The following is a 17,783-nucleotide window of genomic DNA, read 5'->3' on the forward strand; positions in this document are numbered from 1 at the left end:
TAAATACGTGTTTTACTGAAAAGCATAAAATGGAAAACACTAATGTCCAGTTATTTGTTCGACTTTTAAGCAGTCTGAAAATATCACACACATGCATCCAAAGTCCATTGGTGACACCATAGAATACAGTTTCTTCCATGCAACCTCGTATTTTGGTCATACACAGTAATACTGTGTAACAGCTTGAATAGTTGCATGTTTAAAAGTGCTCATTCATTGTAATAAACGTTTCTGCCTCTGAGGGGTGCTATAGAGTCTTCATGAGGCTGCACTTTTCTTCAGTCTTGTTGAGTGCTGCCCTCTTTGTTTTGTCACATTCCACCTGCCTAGTTACTGGTCTAGGGGAATAGGTTTCCATGCGAATCTTTAGTAAACTCAACTAATCTAAGTTCATTATTAATTTCTGCTCATTTGCTTTATAGGAGCTATAATCTTGTACAGCAAGAGATGGGCTTGCTGGCAGCCTGGTGAGATACAAAAACTAGAGATGAAGAATAATATTTAAGGATGCCGTGGCCTTCAAGAGTAATCACGAGGGGAAATGTTTTTTTGTTTTTTTTTAATGCCTTTCCATTCTCTTCTTTTTTAAATTATAATGCAAACAAAAAATATTCAGTCCACAGTTTTATAGCTTGTCTGACAGTGAGACACGCCCACACATTTGCTGGTGGTAGGAGCCTCTTGCATCACTTTTTGGAGGTACAGATGCCTTTTTGTCAGCTGCTTTGTTTCAGTTGTCGGCTGAGATGTGGAAACCTTCGAATTAACTCATCTGTACCAAAAAGGAACAAGCAAGAACAGTAAGAAAAAGTGCAGTACAAAAAGTAAATACATGCCTCATACATGTGATGGCAATAACGCAGCATGCACATTATATGCTAGTGTTCTTGCAAGACACCTCGAGCAGGAGGAACTCCTTTGAGCACAGATTTGTTAGAACAATTTGAAATATTTTGCAAAAACATTTCTTTATGACTATAAGAAGGTTTACTGAAAAAACTTGACAGCCATCATATTTAAATATCACACAAAACAAAACAGTGCAAAGTCTGACTTATTCACTGAAGTTATAAGTTGACTGTACTGGGGGCTACATGTTTGAGTACACATTAGCCAAATATTACACGCTGCACGGTGCAGTATCAAAGAGACTACTGGAGTCAGTGTGCCTTGCCACAAAACAGTTCCACAACCCTTTTTTTTTTTCTTCAATTATTTAAACAAAAGTGTTTGGTGAGTTGTAGATGTTCTAGGTGAATCTCTCAAATTTTGGAAAAACCTGAAACTCTGCACAACAGAGCACCATCAAATTACACTCCAACCAGTTTGTGCTCACCAGTTCCTCCAAACACATTTGATGCAATAGCTCTTACAGAGAGTACTTGTCCACCTAGAGGATGCATCATTGTGCCAATACGCTGCTGAATTAAAGCATTTTTCTGGTCAGCTGCACATTCCCTTTGTGCTTGCTGGGGTTTAGCAGTCCGTGTGGGTGTGGAGCACTTCAACTTCTTTAAAACAAATTATATTTGAATAATGAAGGTATTAGTGTTTTGTGTAAAGATGCATTGTTGTCAGCTTTTCCAGACCTGGGACGTCCAGCTTTTATAAATCACCCCTGAAACTCAAGTACATCTTTCCAAAAGATCTTCTGCCACTTTTCCCTACCATTAGTCCTATTGCTACTTCAGCCACAATGATGCACTGTTTTAAGGAATAGCAATATTAATAGCAATCTCATGGCAGGCACTCAACTGAAGTTCTACAATGTTTGTATACAAGAAACTATCGGGATGGGATATTTGATTCAGTGTAAAGTCTGGAATACTTATAATGGTGTTGATACGCCTCTCGTGAAACTGACGACTGGAGTTGGTTCAAAATGCACATCACCGAAGTATTTAGAAAAAGCAGATTTGGGCATAGACTTGTTGCTTCTTGCTTATGAGGACAAGACTCAGACATGAATGGTCAATAGCTCTTGAAAATTAACCTCAGCCCAAATGTTCAGCCGTTCTTTCAGACAACCTGACAAAAGACAAGAGAAACTACAGGGGAGCTTTCACTTTATTTTAGATAAATACAGGAAATCATCCTTTTTGCACTGTAGAGCTGTAAAGGAGGAGACATTTGTGAGGAACAGATTTTAACAACATGAAATGCCATGTTGTAATAGCTAAAAACTAATGACCCACCTCTGCCCTGTGAGTTTGGGTCATCTCTTCCATCCATGCCAGTCTGAAGCTGACCGATGGAAATTTGGCCAAGGGTCAGAAGATGGATGCTTTACATGACCCCAATGAGGTCCACGGTAATGCCACTAGTAGTTATTCCACGTAGGATTCATCTGGAAGTTGTAGTATCCACTGTAAGGGTCGGCATATCTTTGAGGATGACGTGGCCTTGATGGGTGTTCTTCTCCAGCTGGCTTCGGAAATGCAAACTCCTGCAGGCGGCCTTCATCATGATGCTGGTCAGGGTACAGCCTTGTGTGAACTGGCAAATGCTCTGTTTGACGACTCAAATCATCTTTCTCAGGCCTGTGTCGACGTCCACCGTGATGTTCCTGGCTACCTGGAGGGCGTGGAGAACCATGTGAAAAGGGAATGGATAAGCTGAACTGGTAGCCCAGGTTTGAAGGATCATGGGCATGGTCTCTGCGGGGATTATTAAAACTCTTGTCAATAGTAAGGCCGCTTGGTCCGTACCGAGGAGGATTAGCACGATCATGAGAGTGAGCAAAAGGAATCCTCAGGCTTATGTCAAAGCTCCTGGGCTTGGCCACAAGATTGTTTCTGTGTGCTCGTGGCTGGACCAGCGATGTTTCCATGGGTCTGTTGGTGGGAATATTAGAGCGTTGCTGATATGATCTTGGGGATTCGACTTGAACCTGATTACGCACATTAGGGTAGATCTGTGGATCTGTCGGCCTCAGAGCCCTCATGTATTGGAAAGGGCGAGGATTTCCATACACATCTTGTTCCCCTCTTCCACCCTGCCACGTTCTAGGCTGCACAGAACTTGTGGCTGAGAAAGAACATGGGTATGAGTACAGATTATAATCATGTTGGTAAAGCTTAGAACACATCTACAGTTTGTCAGTATTGTTTAGATAGAACTTCAGTGTTGAGTTTATTAAGCCAGTGTCAAAGACATTTGTATTCTTATACTCTTAACAGGAGGAAGGAAGTCTGTTAATTTGTGTGATCCACTCACAGAAAGCATAATATTCATATACATTTATACCATCTACAGTTACCCAGCTTGAATTTTCCTTTTCCAAATTTAACACTGAAGAACTCCGTCTTTTCAAAGCAATTACTAAAGTAAAAAGATAAAACACCATGCTTACGATGACTGATTACATAAGTTGAGATTTTGGTATCTAAACATCTGCAAGTTAACTTAATGCATCATACATGGAACCTGTAGAGTTTCCCCCCCACTAAATGAAACCCGGCTGTGACGTTAAAGTAATGCAAACTCAGCGTTACATTTTACCTCTCAGTGTGCTGTGAGCCATTTAAATACCCTGCTTTAACCAAATCAAATCTGCCAATTTGAGCATGAGGTATCTCGACCCTAACCCAGTAGCTGCAAAGTCCTGATAAGGTACACTGGTAGACCTGTTTAGTGACCAACAGCTTTATCACCTGAAGTGGGGGAGAGGAAAAAAACTGCCTGGATTACATACTACAGACCAAAGCCTCACATTCAAGTACAGGAAGTGCATATCATGAAAATACATTTAAACATTGTACCTTGCAATTAAGAACCGGGCAACCATGACTCCAGTAGCTGCACTCACTGTCCTCACAAACCCTCCAGCTGGACTGTGCATGCAAAGCACTCACATTTCCACGGGTCCACACACACCAGCTCCGACCAAACACCAGCGTACATCTGAGTTACGTGTTTAGGACATGCTGCTGTCTTTATCGGTCCTTCCTACCGGCAGGTGTTTCCAATCAGGCTTTTTTAATGAGAAGTTGAACTGAGGTACCCAACAGATCAACTCCCCCACTTCTTTTATGCATACATGTTTATTTTGCTCTTCACTCAAACTTTTGGGGAGACACAAACTGTTATTCCAGGTAACCTGTTAACCAATCAGAGAATACTAAATGTTTAAAAATCTGGCTAGATTCAAACTTTACACAGGAAAAGTGAAATAAAATCTGAAAAGTTCAACTTACTTTGTCTATTTATGATGCACTGAATTTCATAAATCCAATGTAAATTTTAGCACTAGGTGCAATGACTCCCAAGCTAGGCGAGTGGCTCCAGCAGATCCCAGGAACAACATCCGAGATCTTTGTCCAGAAGAGTGCAGTCCTAGGAACAGCAAAGATACTGCGCAGGACTCTTGAGCTCCCAGGCCTCTGGTAGAGGACCTGAGCTTGAAGAATAGTCCGTCCGCAGGGGGCAATTTTTTATTTCTTTTGGAATCGCCTGTCTGGCTTTTTGTTCGACCTTTATTATTATTATTATTTCATTTTTAGTTATTACAATCAGAATGGATGGGACTGGGGGACAGGATAGAGGAAGAAAGAGAGGCTGGGATATAACAGAAGGAGACGGGAAGAAAAACAGAGGAGAAAAGGAAATGAGAGAGAACAGATACTGAAAATCTGCTTGATCGCCTGCTGAGAGTGAAAAAAAGGGCAAAAAGCAGACAACATAGTAGGAAAACCACAGCAACAACCATAAGCATCAGTAATAGTAAGTAATAAATATTGAGTGAACAGCATACAGTGCTAATAATACATTATATGTTTAGAGGCAGCAGCCAACCAAGATGGTGTGTGAGTACCTGTTTGTACACCTGTCTGAACACTTGTGTATACACCTGTGTGTGTGGGCCCGTTTATGTTCATAAGATTTCTCCATGTAAGTGTCTAATAGTGGGTATGGGGAGCCATAACGCTGCCCCCCAGGTCATCAGCGACTGGAGGAGATCCGGGCCCCAGACATGTATAGGATTTATGTACAGGATTTCTATCTTTACAAGGGGGCAATTTGAGTGCAGTGATGGAATGTAACTAAGTCAATTTATTTGTCTACTATTCATATAAATATAGTTTTGATTTACTTGTACTTGTGAAATTAAGTTTGCCAGGTTCCACTTATTTGGTCCTGAAGGAACCTACTGGAGTGGCAGTGTCGTCTTCAGAGGCCTCATCTTTATCACCATGGTCACCTGCATCTAAAGGATAATCACTGGGACCAGACTCAACAATAATACTCTACCAAAGCTCAGAAAAGACAGATGATATGAGGACCTCATGACAGCAAATTGCAAGAAATGTAAGTTAGTTTCAGGATCTGATGTTATAACTGAAAATTGCCAATTAGCTATCTTTTTTTTACCAATACTAATAATGAAATATTATTAGTGTTGGTAGTGCTGAATGTTTTTATAACAGCCTGGTAGATGCTCTATATTAATTTCTTGTTGTTGTTATTTCAGATTGCTTTGTATTCAAAGCCAGGTAGCCAGTCTTCAAAATATTTAGGAGGAAGTTGTCTGGTAAATTCCTTCCAAAGTGGCCAACATTCTTCAAGCCAAGCCAAATCTGCTTCAAGGCCCTTTCACATCGGACACGGCATGCGCTGCGCTCACCGCTTGCTAGAGTGAGGGACCCAAAATATGTGTTGAGTTGGCTGCTGAAGATGTGATTTTTAGAATTGTATTGAAGTAGAAGTTCACTTTTGATGTGAACAGATGTGGATTATCAAGGGCAAGGAGACCCAACATGCAGCAGATTTATCTATTCCAGATAAGCTTGGTATTGCAGCACAGACACAGGATTGTTTCTATTATAACTAAATGTGCACATCGGAACAATTGTGCACCAGGAGTTAAACATTTTAATATTGGCACTCAAAATCAGACTCCCAGTGTTGTTTAACGTAATTCACTTGGATTCTTTCTCAAGTGGTGGGTAGCATGAAGACTTTTCACAAGGAAAATGGCTGCTCAGCTCTTCCTCCTGTGTGTTGGAGAAAGAAAGAACAACATCCAGAATTTCTAAATTGTTAAGACAATGAAGAAATCAAAAGGTGATTCCCTGTGTGATCCATAGAATATAATAGAATGCCTTTATTTTCACTATACAGATGTACAGTGAGACACAGAATAGAGATGTAGACTGGGGTTGCAGCCCTGATGAGCTTTTCAAGGCCCAATTTCCATTTGCTGTGAAATGTTCATGTGTTACATTTGCAAGATACAGCACACAAGCTGTTTAGTGTTATTTAGACATTTCCAACATGGTTTGTATCCAGGAAGGGTTTCGCATATGTATATATATAAATGTAAAGTGTAAATTTAAATGTTATTTTATACACAAAGAGGTGTTTAAATGGGTTAAAGAGCTAGTTATGTACCCATTCAGTGGTTACATGCTTTGCTATTTACATGTTTACGCATCTGAATTTTTACACATGCATGTTCAAAGCAGTAATAAGTATGTGCTGAATCTACCTAGTTGTTTTCCCTGCATTGATCTGAGTATAGGTTTTCCTGGCTTTGAGTGGCCAGTGCAGTATTCATGAAGGCTATACACAGGAAGTGTTTGGTTGTTGTTGCTGTGTGCTGAGAGTAAAGAGGCTGCTAAGAAAGTTATCAATTTCCATCTTGCTGTTTCTAATCGTTCAGAGAGATTCCAAACCACATAGTGAACCCTCACATTACATACATATATTCTCCTCTCAGCCCTGCGGATGGTCTATCCTTCAAGCTCGGGTCCTCTGCCAGAGGCCTGGGAGCTTGAGGGTCCTGCGCAGTATCTCTGCTGTTCCTAGGACTGCGCTCTTCTGGACAGAGATCTCGGATGGTGTTCCTGGGATCTGTTGGAGCCACTCACATAGCTTGGGAATCACTGCACCTAGTGCTCTGATTACAACTGGAACCACTGTTACCTTCACCCTCCACATCTTCTCGAGCTCTTCTCTGAGATCTTGGTACTTCTCCAGCTTCTCGTGTTCCTTCTTCCTGATGTTGCTGTCATTCGGAATCGGTACATCTATCACTACGGCCGTTTTCTTCTGTCCGTCTACCACCATTTTGTCCGTCTGTATCTGACAAATAACAACATTTTTTTTTAAATGCCTTTACTTTTTGTTACTAGCAGCATGTCACAAATACACATAGCTTGTTTCCATTTCATTAACTGAATGTAGAGTATATGCAAATGATAACACAGTTTGACCAGCATAAAACAATATTTTTACACCAACAAAGTGATTCACAAAGCTCTATTACCCAGTGATGTTTACAGTGTAGTTAGATATTTTGAGGAAACTGGACAAGTAAAAGATAAAGAAGTAGTAAACCTAAAAAAAACCCAAACTAAACAAAACACCATCTACAGCAGCTGAACAGCAGCTTTTTAATGTCATTCAAGATGCCTACAACTACTCCTGAATCCTACTTAAAGAAGAGAGCTGCCAAAGAGAGTTAAGGCTGTGTTAAAGAATAATCAAAGTCGGTTGTGCTAAATCTTTACTTCAGGCTTGTCAGAATGGCACGAACTCTGCCTTTGCCTTATGTGCTGCTGCATTTCTATGTATGTTTGAATATGTGTCAATAAATTGCTGCATCTAGTTCCTAAAAAAAAGACGCACTCCTTTTTATTTTCCAGCAATAAAAAGAAGTAACTTTTGTAGTTCAATTTACTATCAAAATGCTTCCTTTTTTAAGCTCGTATTTTTTGAATTTGTTCATGAAAATGTTTCGTTGGGAATAATTGATGTAATTACATTTCACTGAATTTGATTTTGCTCGTAATTACACAGGTGTGTAAATTTCAGCCTTGTCATCCTTTGCTTTCTTCTTCCTGGAAAAAAGAAGAAGAAGAAGAAGACAGGAAGTGTTCCTGTTGCTGTTGACGAGCACGGGCGTGAGATAACGGAGTGCGGAGATTTCGAGGGTTCGTGTTATAATTCCTTCTTTCTTTCTTATTATTATCATTAGTAGTATTTATTTTTCCTTCTGCTTTCGGTTAATAGGCTATGAAGCCAGAAAATCTCCGGTGAACATTACTGATGATGAACTAGCTTCTCAGGCCATATAACGACAGTTCAGTGCTCAGCATCGGTGTGTTTCAAGTGCGGTGCTGAGCCAGTGTTTAAAACGCTGCGATACGTCGCGTTTCTACAGAAATGTAGATAATGTGTGTTCAGTGTACTAACGTTTTGTATGTAAGAGGTTTTTGCTCTCACTAGCGCGGTGAGCCATCTGATTCAGCGAGGAACAGAATGAGTCAGGCCTGTCGTTGGGTGTAACAGCCATTTCTTCCACCTGCGCTATCTCACTTCCTTCGAAAATACGACATTAATATTAAGGTTATCAATTATATCACGCTTGAGATGTACGTGTGTTGGTGTGAAGCCAGTAGCACTGGTATAATAACAATGCTTGTCGTTGCTGCTGCTTTTCCAGGCTTCCTTCGTATGGCACGACTAGCTTCGCCATTGCGCTTGCAGGCGCTGCGGCTATTAGTCCTATTTTTATGGGTGCGGGTCCTCTGTGTCTAAATAGTTCAATTTCTCTTTAAAATTAAAGTCTGGACACATAAAATATCTTGGTTTATAATTGTTTCATGGAAAGAAAAAATAGCCAGCACGCTTTATTCACACAAATTCATGACTGATTTTCTGGGTTGTTGTTTTTTTTTACAGTATTGCTCCCGGTATTGGCTTTCCTCCCTTAAAGGCCCCTTTTCACTGAACTATAAGATTGCTGTTTCCTCTGCAAGTTAGCAGCATGTTTTTTCTTTTCTGAGTTGTCATCTGTTATTCTTCAGTAATTATTGACCTTTTATACTGAACAGTTTACTGCATTTTTGCAAGCTTAGCTTAGGATGGAACATTGCATCATTTTTCTTCAGTGGCTTAAATTAAGCATTAAATAAATTCAAGCTACAACTAGGGCTGCTTTTTCAAGTGGAAGAAATCTTAATATAGCTAGGCTGCTAGACCCCAAAAGGACTGGTAAATGCCATTACCTGATTAATCTGGTGAGTTTGTAAGATGAGTTTCAGCTCTTTACCATGAGATAGCTTATATGCTATATGCAATAGCTGATCTAGCAGTACGAGCTTGTCCCTAATTTCAAGTCACTAATAACTAATCCTTTATAATAATAATAATAATAATGATAATAATAATGATAATAATAATACTTTTAATGTACACTATTTTTGCCATGTATCACGGTGGTCTTGCAGGTTAGCTTTAACCTGATTTAGTGTCTCTTTGTTCATGCTGCTTAATGGCTTACATAGAGCAATGTTTATGTTTCATGTATACATTAGTAGAGATTACGGCAAAGTCATGCCATGCATCTGATCAGATGGCTAACTTTCCCTTTAGTAGCTGACAGGATAATGTGTCCCTCAGAGCTGAGTACATTACACACACACACACACACACACACACACACACACACACACACACACACACACACACACACACACACCTGACCAATTCTGGTATTCTATGGTAAATGACAGTCTGGCTTCACAGTGCCACTGAACTCAGGACGACCCTCATCGAGTCTGTGATTGTTTGGTCTGAGACATTCACACAGGCCTGCAGCTATTGATTGTTTTAGTAACTGATTAATCTATTGATTATTTCATTGATTCTTTGAGTAATCAGATAAAAAAAATGCTTTTGTCTTATTAATGAGCAAATATATGTAGAATAGAATAGAATTCAACTTTATTGTCATTGTACATGCACAGGTACAGGGCAACGAAATGCAGTTTGCATTCATCCAGAAGTGCTTTAGCCATGATATAGATATATTACAATATATATTAGCAATAATATAGATATGTAAGTATATTACAGAAATGGGTCTATTATGGTATGTTATAATGTACATGGTATGAAGTATGTTATGAATATTCTATAACAATAAGTATGTACAGGCTGTAGTGAGTACAAGCTATGTACAGGATATGAACGGGATATAAATATGAAATAAAAAAACTATACAGAAATCTGAGATATACAGATATGTATGTATGTATGTATGTGTGTATATATATATATATATATATATATATATATATATATATATATATATATATATGTGTCAAATGAGAAAAATACAGGTCTTTCAAAATGAACTGCTCATTGGCTTCCATTTTAGAAACTGCAACGTTTTTTTTGTTTTTTTTTTTGTTTCATTCATCATCTGTTTCATTTGTCCAAAAAACAAAAACATTTGTCTGGATATTTTAATACAACTTCTGGAGGTTTTTTCAAAGTAAATGCTTTAATTGTAATTAAAACAAAGCTTTCTCCAAAGGATGGATGCTGTTTTGGATGTTAGAAACACATTTTCTTTCACTCTGCGCTCTTGGTAATGGCTCTGCCTTTTTGCTCTTGTGTATTGTGTGTGTAAATGGACTCCAGCTTCACGTTAAACTGTGCCTGTGTCATCATCACTGCTGCTGTTGCGTTATCAGTGTTTCTGTTTAAAACTGGGGGCTGTGTGGGCTTAATGTTGCCAAACCTTTTAGTCACACACTGCTCTTAGATACGTTTCTATTTCTCGTCTGTTTTTAGTCGCAAATGTGGCTAAAACGCTCGCTTTTGCCTTCCCATGGTTACAGAGCCGTGCCTTAAACGAAGCATCAACGCAAAGAATTTGTGTTTCACACCAATGGCCTGCTGGAGGTCATTTTGCAGGCCATTTTATTTTATACTTGTTATAGTATAACAAGTAAGATACTGCATGACTTTTAAGAAAAGCGTTATGTGTAACATATGTATTGATTACTTTTTGAATAATGACCCTGATCACAACAAAGAAGGGAAACACCGACAACATACCACATTGACCACATTGCATGTAATTAATTTGCACAAGTGTACTGTGTTTAACATGCTCCTTAACAATGGTGGTAACTGTCAAAGTGGGGCCATTGAGAACCTAATGAGAATGTATAAGAGAATCATAAATTGTAAAACTTTGTGAAAGGAGTCTAATACACGCCAATCAGTCGACAGGTATTAGAAGTGGCGATACTGTGTTTTTGATGCTGGTAGCTGGCATTGGATTATGACACTTAGCCAATTAAACTTTCGTGTGATGTCAGAATGTAAGGAAACTGTTTATCAGAGGGAAAGTGATTCTTTTTTCTGATTTTATTTTGTTTGTTTGTTGGAAAATTGTATGGCACCTGGCAACCATTTATATTCTTTGTTGAAAGGATGGCAGCTGTTGTTATTAGCATATAACCAGAATATTATTAGTGTATTTAAAATATATGACAAAATAACTATTTGTTTATTTTCTTCTCAACTCTTTTCTTCTCTTCTTTTTCCTCCAATTGTCGACATTTTGTTGCATTTTCATGAGAAACAGGGAGCATGGGAGCTAGCTGATTGTCAGCACCTGCTACAATCGCCAGTTGGTGTCTGCTTCAAGCATGCCATGTTTGACTGATCTGGATAGGGCCGGTGCTATAGAGCAACTTCAAGCTGCCATGAATGGCAATTGTCAGCTCACCCGCTGTATTCAAGACAGCAAGTCAACTTGGCTGCTTGCACAAATCTTTGCCCACTTTTACATATTTCTAATAGATTAAATCTAAGTGAAGGCATCAATTTTTTGGAAAATGTAAATACTAATGAGGGTAGATATAGTACAATATTCTCAGTGGTGATGTGCCTGGAGCCTCCTTCTTGGTGCTGGGACCGGCCAACTTCCCACCACCAGCTATGTCCACCCTCTGTTTGATGTTATTGTACAGCACCTTGGTCAGCTCTGTTGTTTTATGCTTTATAAAAAATAAAGTGGTGTGTGTGTGTGTGTGTGTGTGTGTGTGTGTGTGTGTGTGTGTGTGTGTGTGTGTGTGTGTGTGTGTGTGTGTGTCAATTCTCATGGCTGATATTTTTTTTCTTTCTTTTTTTAACCTTTTGATCAGTCAGGATATCTGTAACGATGGAAATGGATATAAGTGGAGTATCCAGGACACGTGTCTCCATTCTTCCTACAACTGACATCAAAGCCACATTGAAACCAGAAGCAGAGAGACCTCGCTGTGCCAGCACCCCATGTTCACCAATCAGAGGTACTGTTGCAGGATACCAGATTCTCCACATGGACTCAAACTATTTGGTGGGCTTCACCACTGGTGAGGAGCTGCTCAAACTGGCCCACAAGTGGTCAGAAGGTAATCCTGAGAAGGCCCGTGTATCAGATGCAGTGTCCAGCTCCATCAAGAGCACTGTCCCTAAGTCTGTGGACCTGGGCATCCACCGGTCTTCACGTATTTTCAAAGCCAAAGGCCGGTACTACCAACCATACGACATTCCTGCTACTAATGGACGAAGACGAAGGCGTATGCCCAGTTCGAGCGACACCTTCCTCAGATCTCTGGCCCACGGCGAGTCTGGGAGGGCTCTGCATGCTCCACTACCACTCTGTTTGCTTAAAAGTAAAGGTGCCCAGTCCAAGTCTCTTGACTACCTTAATCTGGACAAAATAAGTATCAAAGAGTCATCAGACACTGAAGTGCTACAGTACCAACTGCAGCACCTCAACCTACGAGGGGAGCGTGTGTTTACCAGAAACAAGACATGAAAGCACAGTGAAACTTTTTTAGATGTGTTTCATCCTCTGGGGTATTTAGGTGCTATTTCTAGACTTGTTTCTTTCTACTATGATTATAAACAGTTCTTTAAGGAGACAGTCTGATGATAATCTTGTTCTATTATTAGTTGGGAGGTTTACCTTGTTCTGTATGCTTAGCATTATGAGGTTTTTGAGGTTAAAAAATTGAATTATATAAATTTAGCAATAACTGATAGACCTATTTATTGACAATTTTTATTGGCATTGTTGTGTGTTTGTAATGGTTGGATACACACTATTATACCAGCTTATAGCTGAGAAAGCACATATCACATACAGTATCAGCTTTAAAATGCACCGTTGACATCAGTACAATAGTTTTACTGTGACTGTTCTTGTTTGTTTGACATTAAGGAACTGCATTTGGAGTTGTCAAATTAACAATATAACGTTATTGTATGTCGCACATTTATTTACGTATTTATTTATTGATGTAGTGCTGTTGGTTTAGATGTCAATATGATTTCCACGCTCTAATTTACAGTAATGTAAGTAAATCAATTAAAAACAAAAAAAACATGCCACTTGAAGTTTGTCGTAATATAAGATATGCCATGTGCTTTTAAGAGGTTTTTTTTTTCTTCCTCTGATTCACAAATATAATAATTATCAGTGCTTACACTACCATTTAATCGTTTTGACACACCTTCTGATTTAATGGTTTTTCTTTATTTTTACAACTTTCCACATTATAGGACGAGTTGTGTTGTGCAGAAGTCAGGTTGGTACACAGCTGAGAGCCCAACTGTTAGAATTCATATTATGGCAAGAACCAATCAGCTAAGTAAAGAGAAACAACAGTCCATCATTAATTTAAGAACTGAAAGTCAGTCAGATGGAAAATTGCTAAAACTTCCAATACGTGCCCAAGTGAAGCCGCAAAAATCACTAAGCACTACTATGAAACTGGCTCGCATGAGGACTGCCCCAGGAAGTGACCTTTGCTGCTGAGGATAAGTTGATGCAAGTTAACAGCACCTCAGATTAGAGCCCAGATAAATGCCACACAACAGTCCCAGTAGCAGAACATCTATGTTCAAATTAGGCTTTTATGGTCAAATAGCTAAGAAACCAATACTAAGGAAAAGTAACAAGCAGAAGACATTTGTTTGGGCCAAGAAACACAAGGAATGGACATTAGACCCGTTGAAATCTGTGCTTTGGTCTGATGAGTCCAAATTTGAGATCTTTGATTCCACTCGCCGTGTCTTTGTGTGGGGCTGCTTTCCTGGTGACGTTGAAGGCACACTGAACCAGCATGGCTACCACAGCATCCTGCAGCAACACGCCATCTCATCTGGTTTGTGTTTAGTTGAACAATCATTTATTTTTGAAAACATTACAAGGACCCCAAACACACCTCCAGGTTGCACAAGGGCTATTTGACCAAGAAGGAGAGTGATGGAGTGCAGATGGCCTGGCCTCCACAGTCACCTGACCTAAACCCAAGATCATTTGGGATGAGAGTGAAGGCAAAGGGCCAACAAGTGCTCAGCATCTCTGGGAACTTCTTCAAGACTGTTGGAAAACCATTTCAGGTGACGACCTCATGAAGCTCATCGAGAGAATGCCAAGTGTGTGCAAAGCAGTAATCAAAGCAAAAGGTGGCTATTTTGAAGATTCTAAAGTATAAAACATCTTTTGAGTCATTTCACACATTTTTGTTTACTACATAATTCTACATGTGTTCATTCACAGTTATGGTGCCCTCAGCAAGAATCTACAATGTAAATGTTCATGAAAATAAAGAAAAACCATTGAACGAGAAGGTGTGTCCAAACTTTTGACTGGTAGTGTATGTACTTTCACTTTTGATTGAATCCAATAACTGATGAAAGGTGGTAAATATAAATGACAGAGGAAAGACATGTAAAATATCTCCAGTCAGACTTTAACTAAGGATGCTTCAATTATTTGGTCATCTCCTTAGACCGCTGGTATCGCTTACTAATGTGACTATGAAAGGCATGAGAAAGAATTTTAGAGGGATGCAGAGTTTGCCATGCTTCTTTAAGAGACTCAATTTGCAGCCACACTGGACAGAATGGAGGATTATCGTGTAGTTTGATGAAATTCAACCAAATGACCATGTGTCTTCCACTACAGATAGAGTGTGAGAGAGTGTCACTTCACTTCTTGTAAATCTTTATTGCTTATTGTAGCAAATATGTATCAGTGCATCATTTGTTTTCTGCATTGTTCATGACGGCAGTATGTACAGATGTGAGATGTGTTTTTAATAAGTGTGTAGATTTCCCTTACAGCTCGTAATGGTTGAGTTTTCAGTCCCTCTGTTGCAGAACACTTTTTTTCTGGACGTATTGCACTGTTGGATATGTGCTACAGACTGTCTCTGGAATTCTCTGCTTCTGTCACCACCATGGCACTAACTATGTGTTCCTATAGAAAACACTACAACAACAGTATTGTATATATAAGTAAGCCATTAAACACTTACAGATCTGTACACCCCTTGAGTATGCACCGTTGGACATGCTTCTTTGAAAGAATTGAAATTGTGAATTCTTGTTTCAGAACTTGTGTTTTTTGTTACATTTATCAGTGTAAAATTTATTAATTTAAGCTGTAACAAGCCTTTGTGAAATCTAAATTTAATGTTATAATGGCATCTCCCAAGTTCTGTTGCGTAAAATGAAATAATCTGAGGTGCAATCTGTGAGACCGTTTATCTCAACATTCTCAGGTCAGAGCCATAGAGCATGTCAGTCGCATTGCTGTATGCCACTGTAACTTTCTAATACAATCTGAGAGCCAGAAATTATGAATTATGATGAGCAATAATTATTACCATTTAAAACATCATAAATACTGTAATATTAATTATGTAATGATCAAAACAAGCACATTTCTAAATGAATTTAGCTTTTAGAAAGTGTTGTTTTTGTCTAAAAAGCTGTGTAAAGAAAGAGAATTTTGAGTTAGTTCTTTCTGAATATTTATAATACGAATATTCTCAACTTGGCCCAGACTCAGATGAAGCAAATTCAAATTGGGTAGTCTGCAAAATGTCCTTTCAACAAGTGTATTTTCATTTCTTTTTTAAGTGCATTTCACTTTATCCACAAATACTTGGTGGAAACAAAATAATAATGCAGTGGTTATGATAATATAACAATATAATTAAAAAAAAAAAGACTTTCACATTTTTAATGTTGTTGTGTGAGCTGACATTAGTGATCTCTTAACATGTTACACTACACCTTCCTCTATGAACTTTAATGTTTGTCTTGATGGGAACAAATATTAATTAGCAATATGAGTGACTTAAGTTAGGTAAAAAATTTTACCTAAAAGAAAAACCTTTGGCAGTAGAGGATGTGAAATTCAGTAGTTTATACAACAGTTTAAATAGCCAGACAGTCTGTGATATGCTGTGAAAGGTAATGTAGATCTCCTGTGTAGCCAAGTTCTTTTTTGTACTTTATTGTGATCACTTTTTAAAATGTTCCTATTTCTTTCAGCTGATAAAAAAAAGAAGTTTTCTAAAGTTTTTATCTATTGAGCGCGATGGAGATCACTGTAAATGTTGCAGTAAAAGATTATTTGACAATGTGGCTGTATTGAAAGCTGCTTTTGGAGACACCCCAATAATGATTGAATATGATGACTTCATAAAGAACTTGGGTCACTTTAAAAAAAAAAAAAAAGTCATCCCACTATCTTACTTAGTTGCGCATTAAGTCTCAATTCTGAACTGCATGCAGTCACTTTAATAGAAGGTTGTGTGCAAGGGGCATGAACAGCTCACTGTCAGCTAGACTACCATGTAGAAGACACACAGCTCAGAGTGACTATAGTAGAAGGAACAAAATGTTCAAAGGCCAGTAATACAACGCATAATACAAGACAATAAAATACAAGCAGAAAACTTGCAAATTGGAGAGGAAATTGCATCTCACTACATTAGAGGATCGTCATTTAGACTGGAAAAAATTCTACTCTATTCTGTTGTTCTACAAAAAAGCCCTACGTAAAGCAGGAATATCTTACTATTTATTATTCAAGAAACTATATTAGTAGCACATCTCCTAATCCGAGGTTTGGTGGTTCAATCCCTGCATGTCAAAGTGTCCTCGAGGAAGATACTGAATGCAGAAAGAGTTCATAAATTAATTTAATTTGAATCATAACATTTGTAAGAAATGGATGGTAATTAAATGTAAGAAGCAAAATCTCAGGACTTGATTGTAGAATTTATTACAGTGACAGTAATACATTTCTGTCTGTTCTACAGTGGGGGGAAGTATCAAAAGGAAAACTGGTATAAAAACACCATATTAATATAAAAGCATAGAAATGTCAACATGTGATATAAAAAATTTAAAAAAATGAAACCTGCCCAAAGAGTTTTTGGAATTCACAACACAGTATAAATGAAGTACAGAACAAAATGGCTAAAGATTAAAGGGCAATTAGCTAAACTGATGTAATCAATATCTTTTTGTTTTCACTGAGTCTGTTGTTAATTTTAATCTTGTGAATTGTTTTACGAAGCTATCTAAAAACATTTTTTAACTGAAGTACGTGCACACAGAAAACAATAAAATGACTCACATTTCCTTTAAGAAAATGAAAAATATCAGAAGTAATTTTATTAATATCCAGATATTATTTTGCCTATAAGCCTGATGTCACCGTCCTGCAAAATCCTCAGCATTCTTAAGTAGTTGGTGCTGTCTATAGAGACAGGCATACAGGACGTGTAAAGGATGCTTTCAAAGGAAAAGAACATGGTTGTTTAAAAACAATGAAAAGGTATAAGGTATTTTTAGGTATAAGATTAGTTAGGTAAAATAATACATCACAGGAAATGGAAACAAACATGTAATCCTTTTAATGCAGTCTACACAGATGAAGGTGATCGATGTGATATTTGAACCGTTTAGCGATGTACTGACTTTTCCCATGTGACTGTTTTTTAATCATAATAAAATTTATTTATAGAGTATAAATTTTACGCCTCATTTGTTTGCGTATACAACCTTGATCTAAAAAATTAGAATCCATTGCAAATATCCACAATGAATTATAAAAAATGAACAAGGCTGAAAGTAAGCAGTGTAAAAAAAAGAGAAGAAAGAAAAATCAAATAAATAATCTTGTC

The 17,783-nt window shown here is 38.2% G+C and overlaps 2 protein-coding genes across 3 annotated transcripts; one reads left to right on the forward strand and one right to left on the reverse strand.

Moving 5' to 3' along the window:
* Window positions 1-2,320: 2,320 nt before the first annotated feature.
* LOC146629467 (uncharacterized) lies at window positions 2,321-3,841 on the reverse strand. The gene is made up of 3 exons (XM_085358619.1): window positions 3,762-3,841; window positions 3,532-3,575; window positions 2,321-3,027 (listed from the first exon to the last, which is right to left on the reverse strand). Exons 1-3 carry the CDS (start codon window positions 3,839-3,841, stop codon window positions 2,321-2,323), a joined length of 831 nt encoding a protein of 276 aa, XP_085214745.1.
* A 4,035-nt stretch (window positions 3,842-7,876) lies between these two features.
* macir (macrophage immunometabolism regulator) lies at window positions 7,877-12,949 on the forward strand. Of its 2 annotated transcripts, none has more exons than XM_085358620.1 (2): window positions 7,877-7,934; window positions 11,949-12,949. In XM_085358620.1, exon 2 carries the CDS (start codon window positions 11,966-11,968, stop codon window positions 12,605-12,607), a length of 642 nt encoding a protein of 213 aa, XP_085214746.1. In that variant the 5' UTR covers window positions 7,877-7,934; window positions 11,949-11,965; the 3' UTR covers window positions 12,608-12,949. The 2 variants fall into 2 exon arrangements, with proteins under 2 accessions (XP_085214746.1, XP_085214747.1); XM_085358621.1 differs by having other exon boundaries at window positions 7,884-7,934; window positions 11,953-12,949.
* Window positions 12,950-17,783: the final 4,834 nt, after the last annotated feature.

Source organism: Diplotaxodon limnothrissa, linkage group LG7 (assembly GCF_057381915.1).
Source record: "Diplotaxodon limnothrissa isolate DT_005_m linkage group LG7, D_limnothrissa_male_GT1.1, whole genome shotgun sequence".
Lineage (NCBI taxonomy): Eukaryota > Metazoa > Chordata > Actinopteri > Cichliformes > Cichlidae > Diplotaxodon > Diplotaxodon limnothrissa.

Excerpts from the sequence above, each read along its gene's own strand:
- macir (XM_085358620.1), top strand. The coding sequence starts at position 11,966 with ATGGAAATGGATATAAGTGGAGTATCCAGGACACGTGTCTCCATTCTT.
- LOC146629467 (XM_085358619.1), bottom strand. The coding sequence starts at position 3,841 with ATGCACAGTCCAGCTGGAGGGTTTGTGAGGACAGTGAGTGCAGCTACT. Across the intron at positions 3,576-3,761 it reads GCCCGGTTCTTAATTGCAAG|ATACCTCATGCTCAAATTGG; the intron begins GTACAATGTTTA and ends GTTAGGGTCGAG. Across the intron at positions 3,028-3,531 it reads TTTGATTTGGTTAAAGCAGG|CCACAAGTTCTGTGCAGCCT; the intron begins GTATTTAAATGG and ends GTTCTTTCTCAG.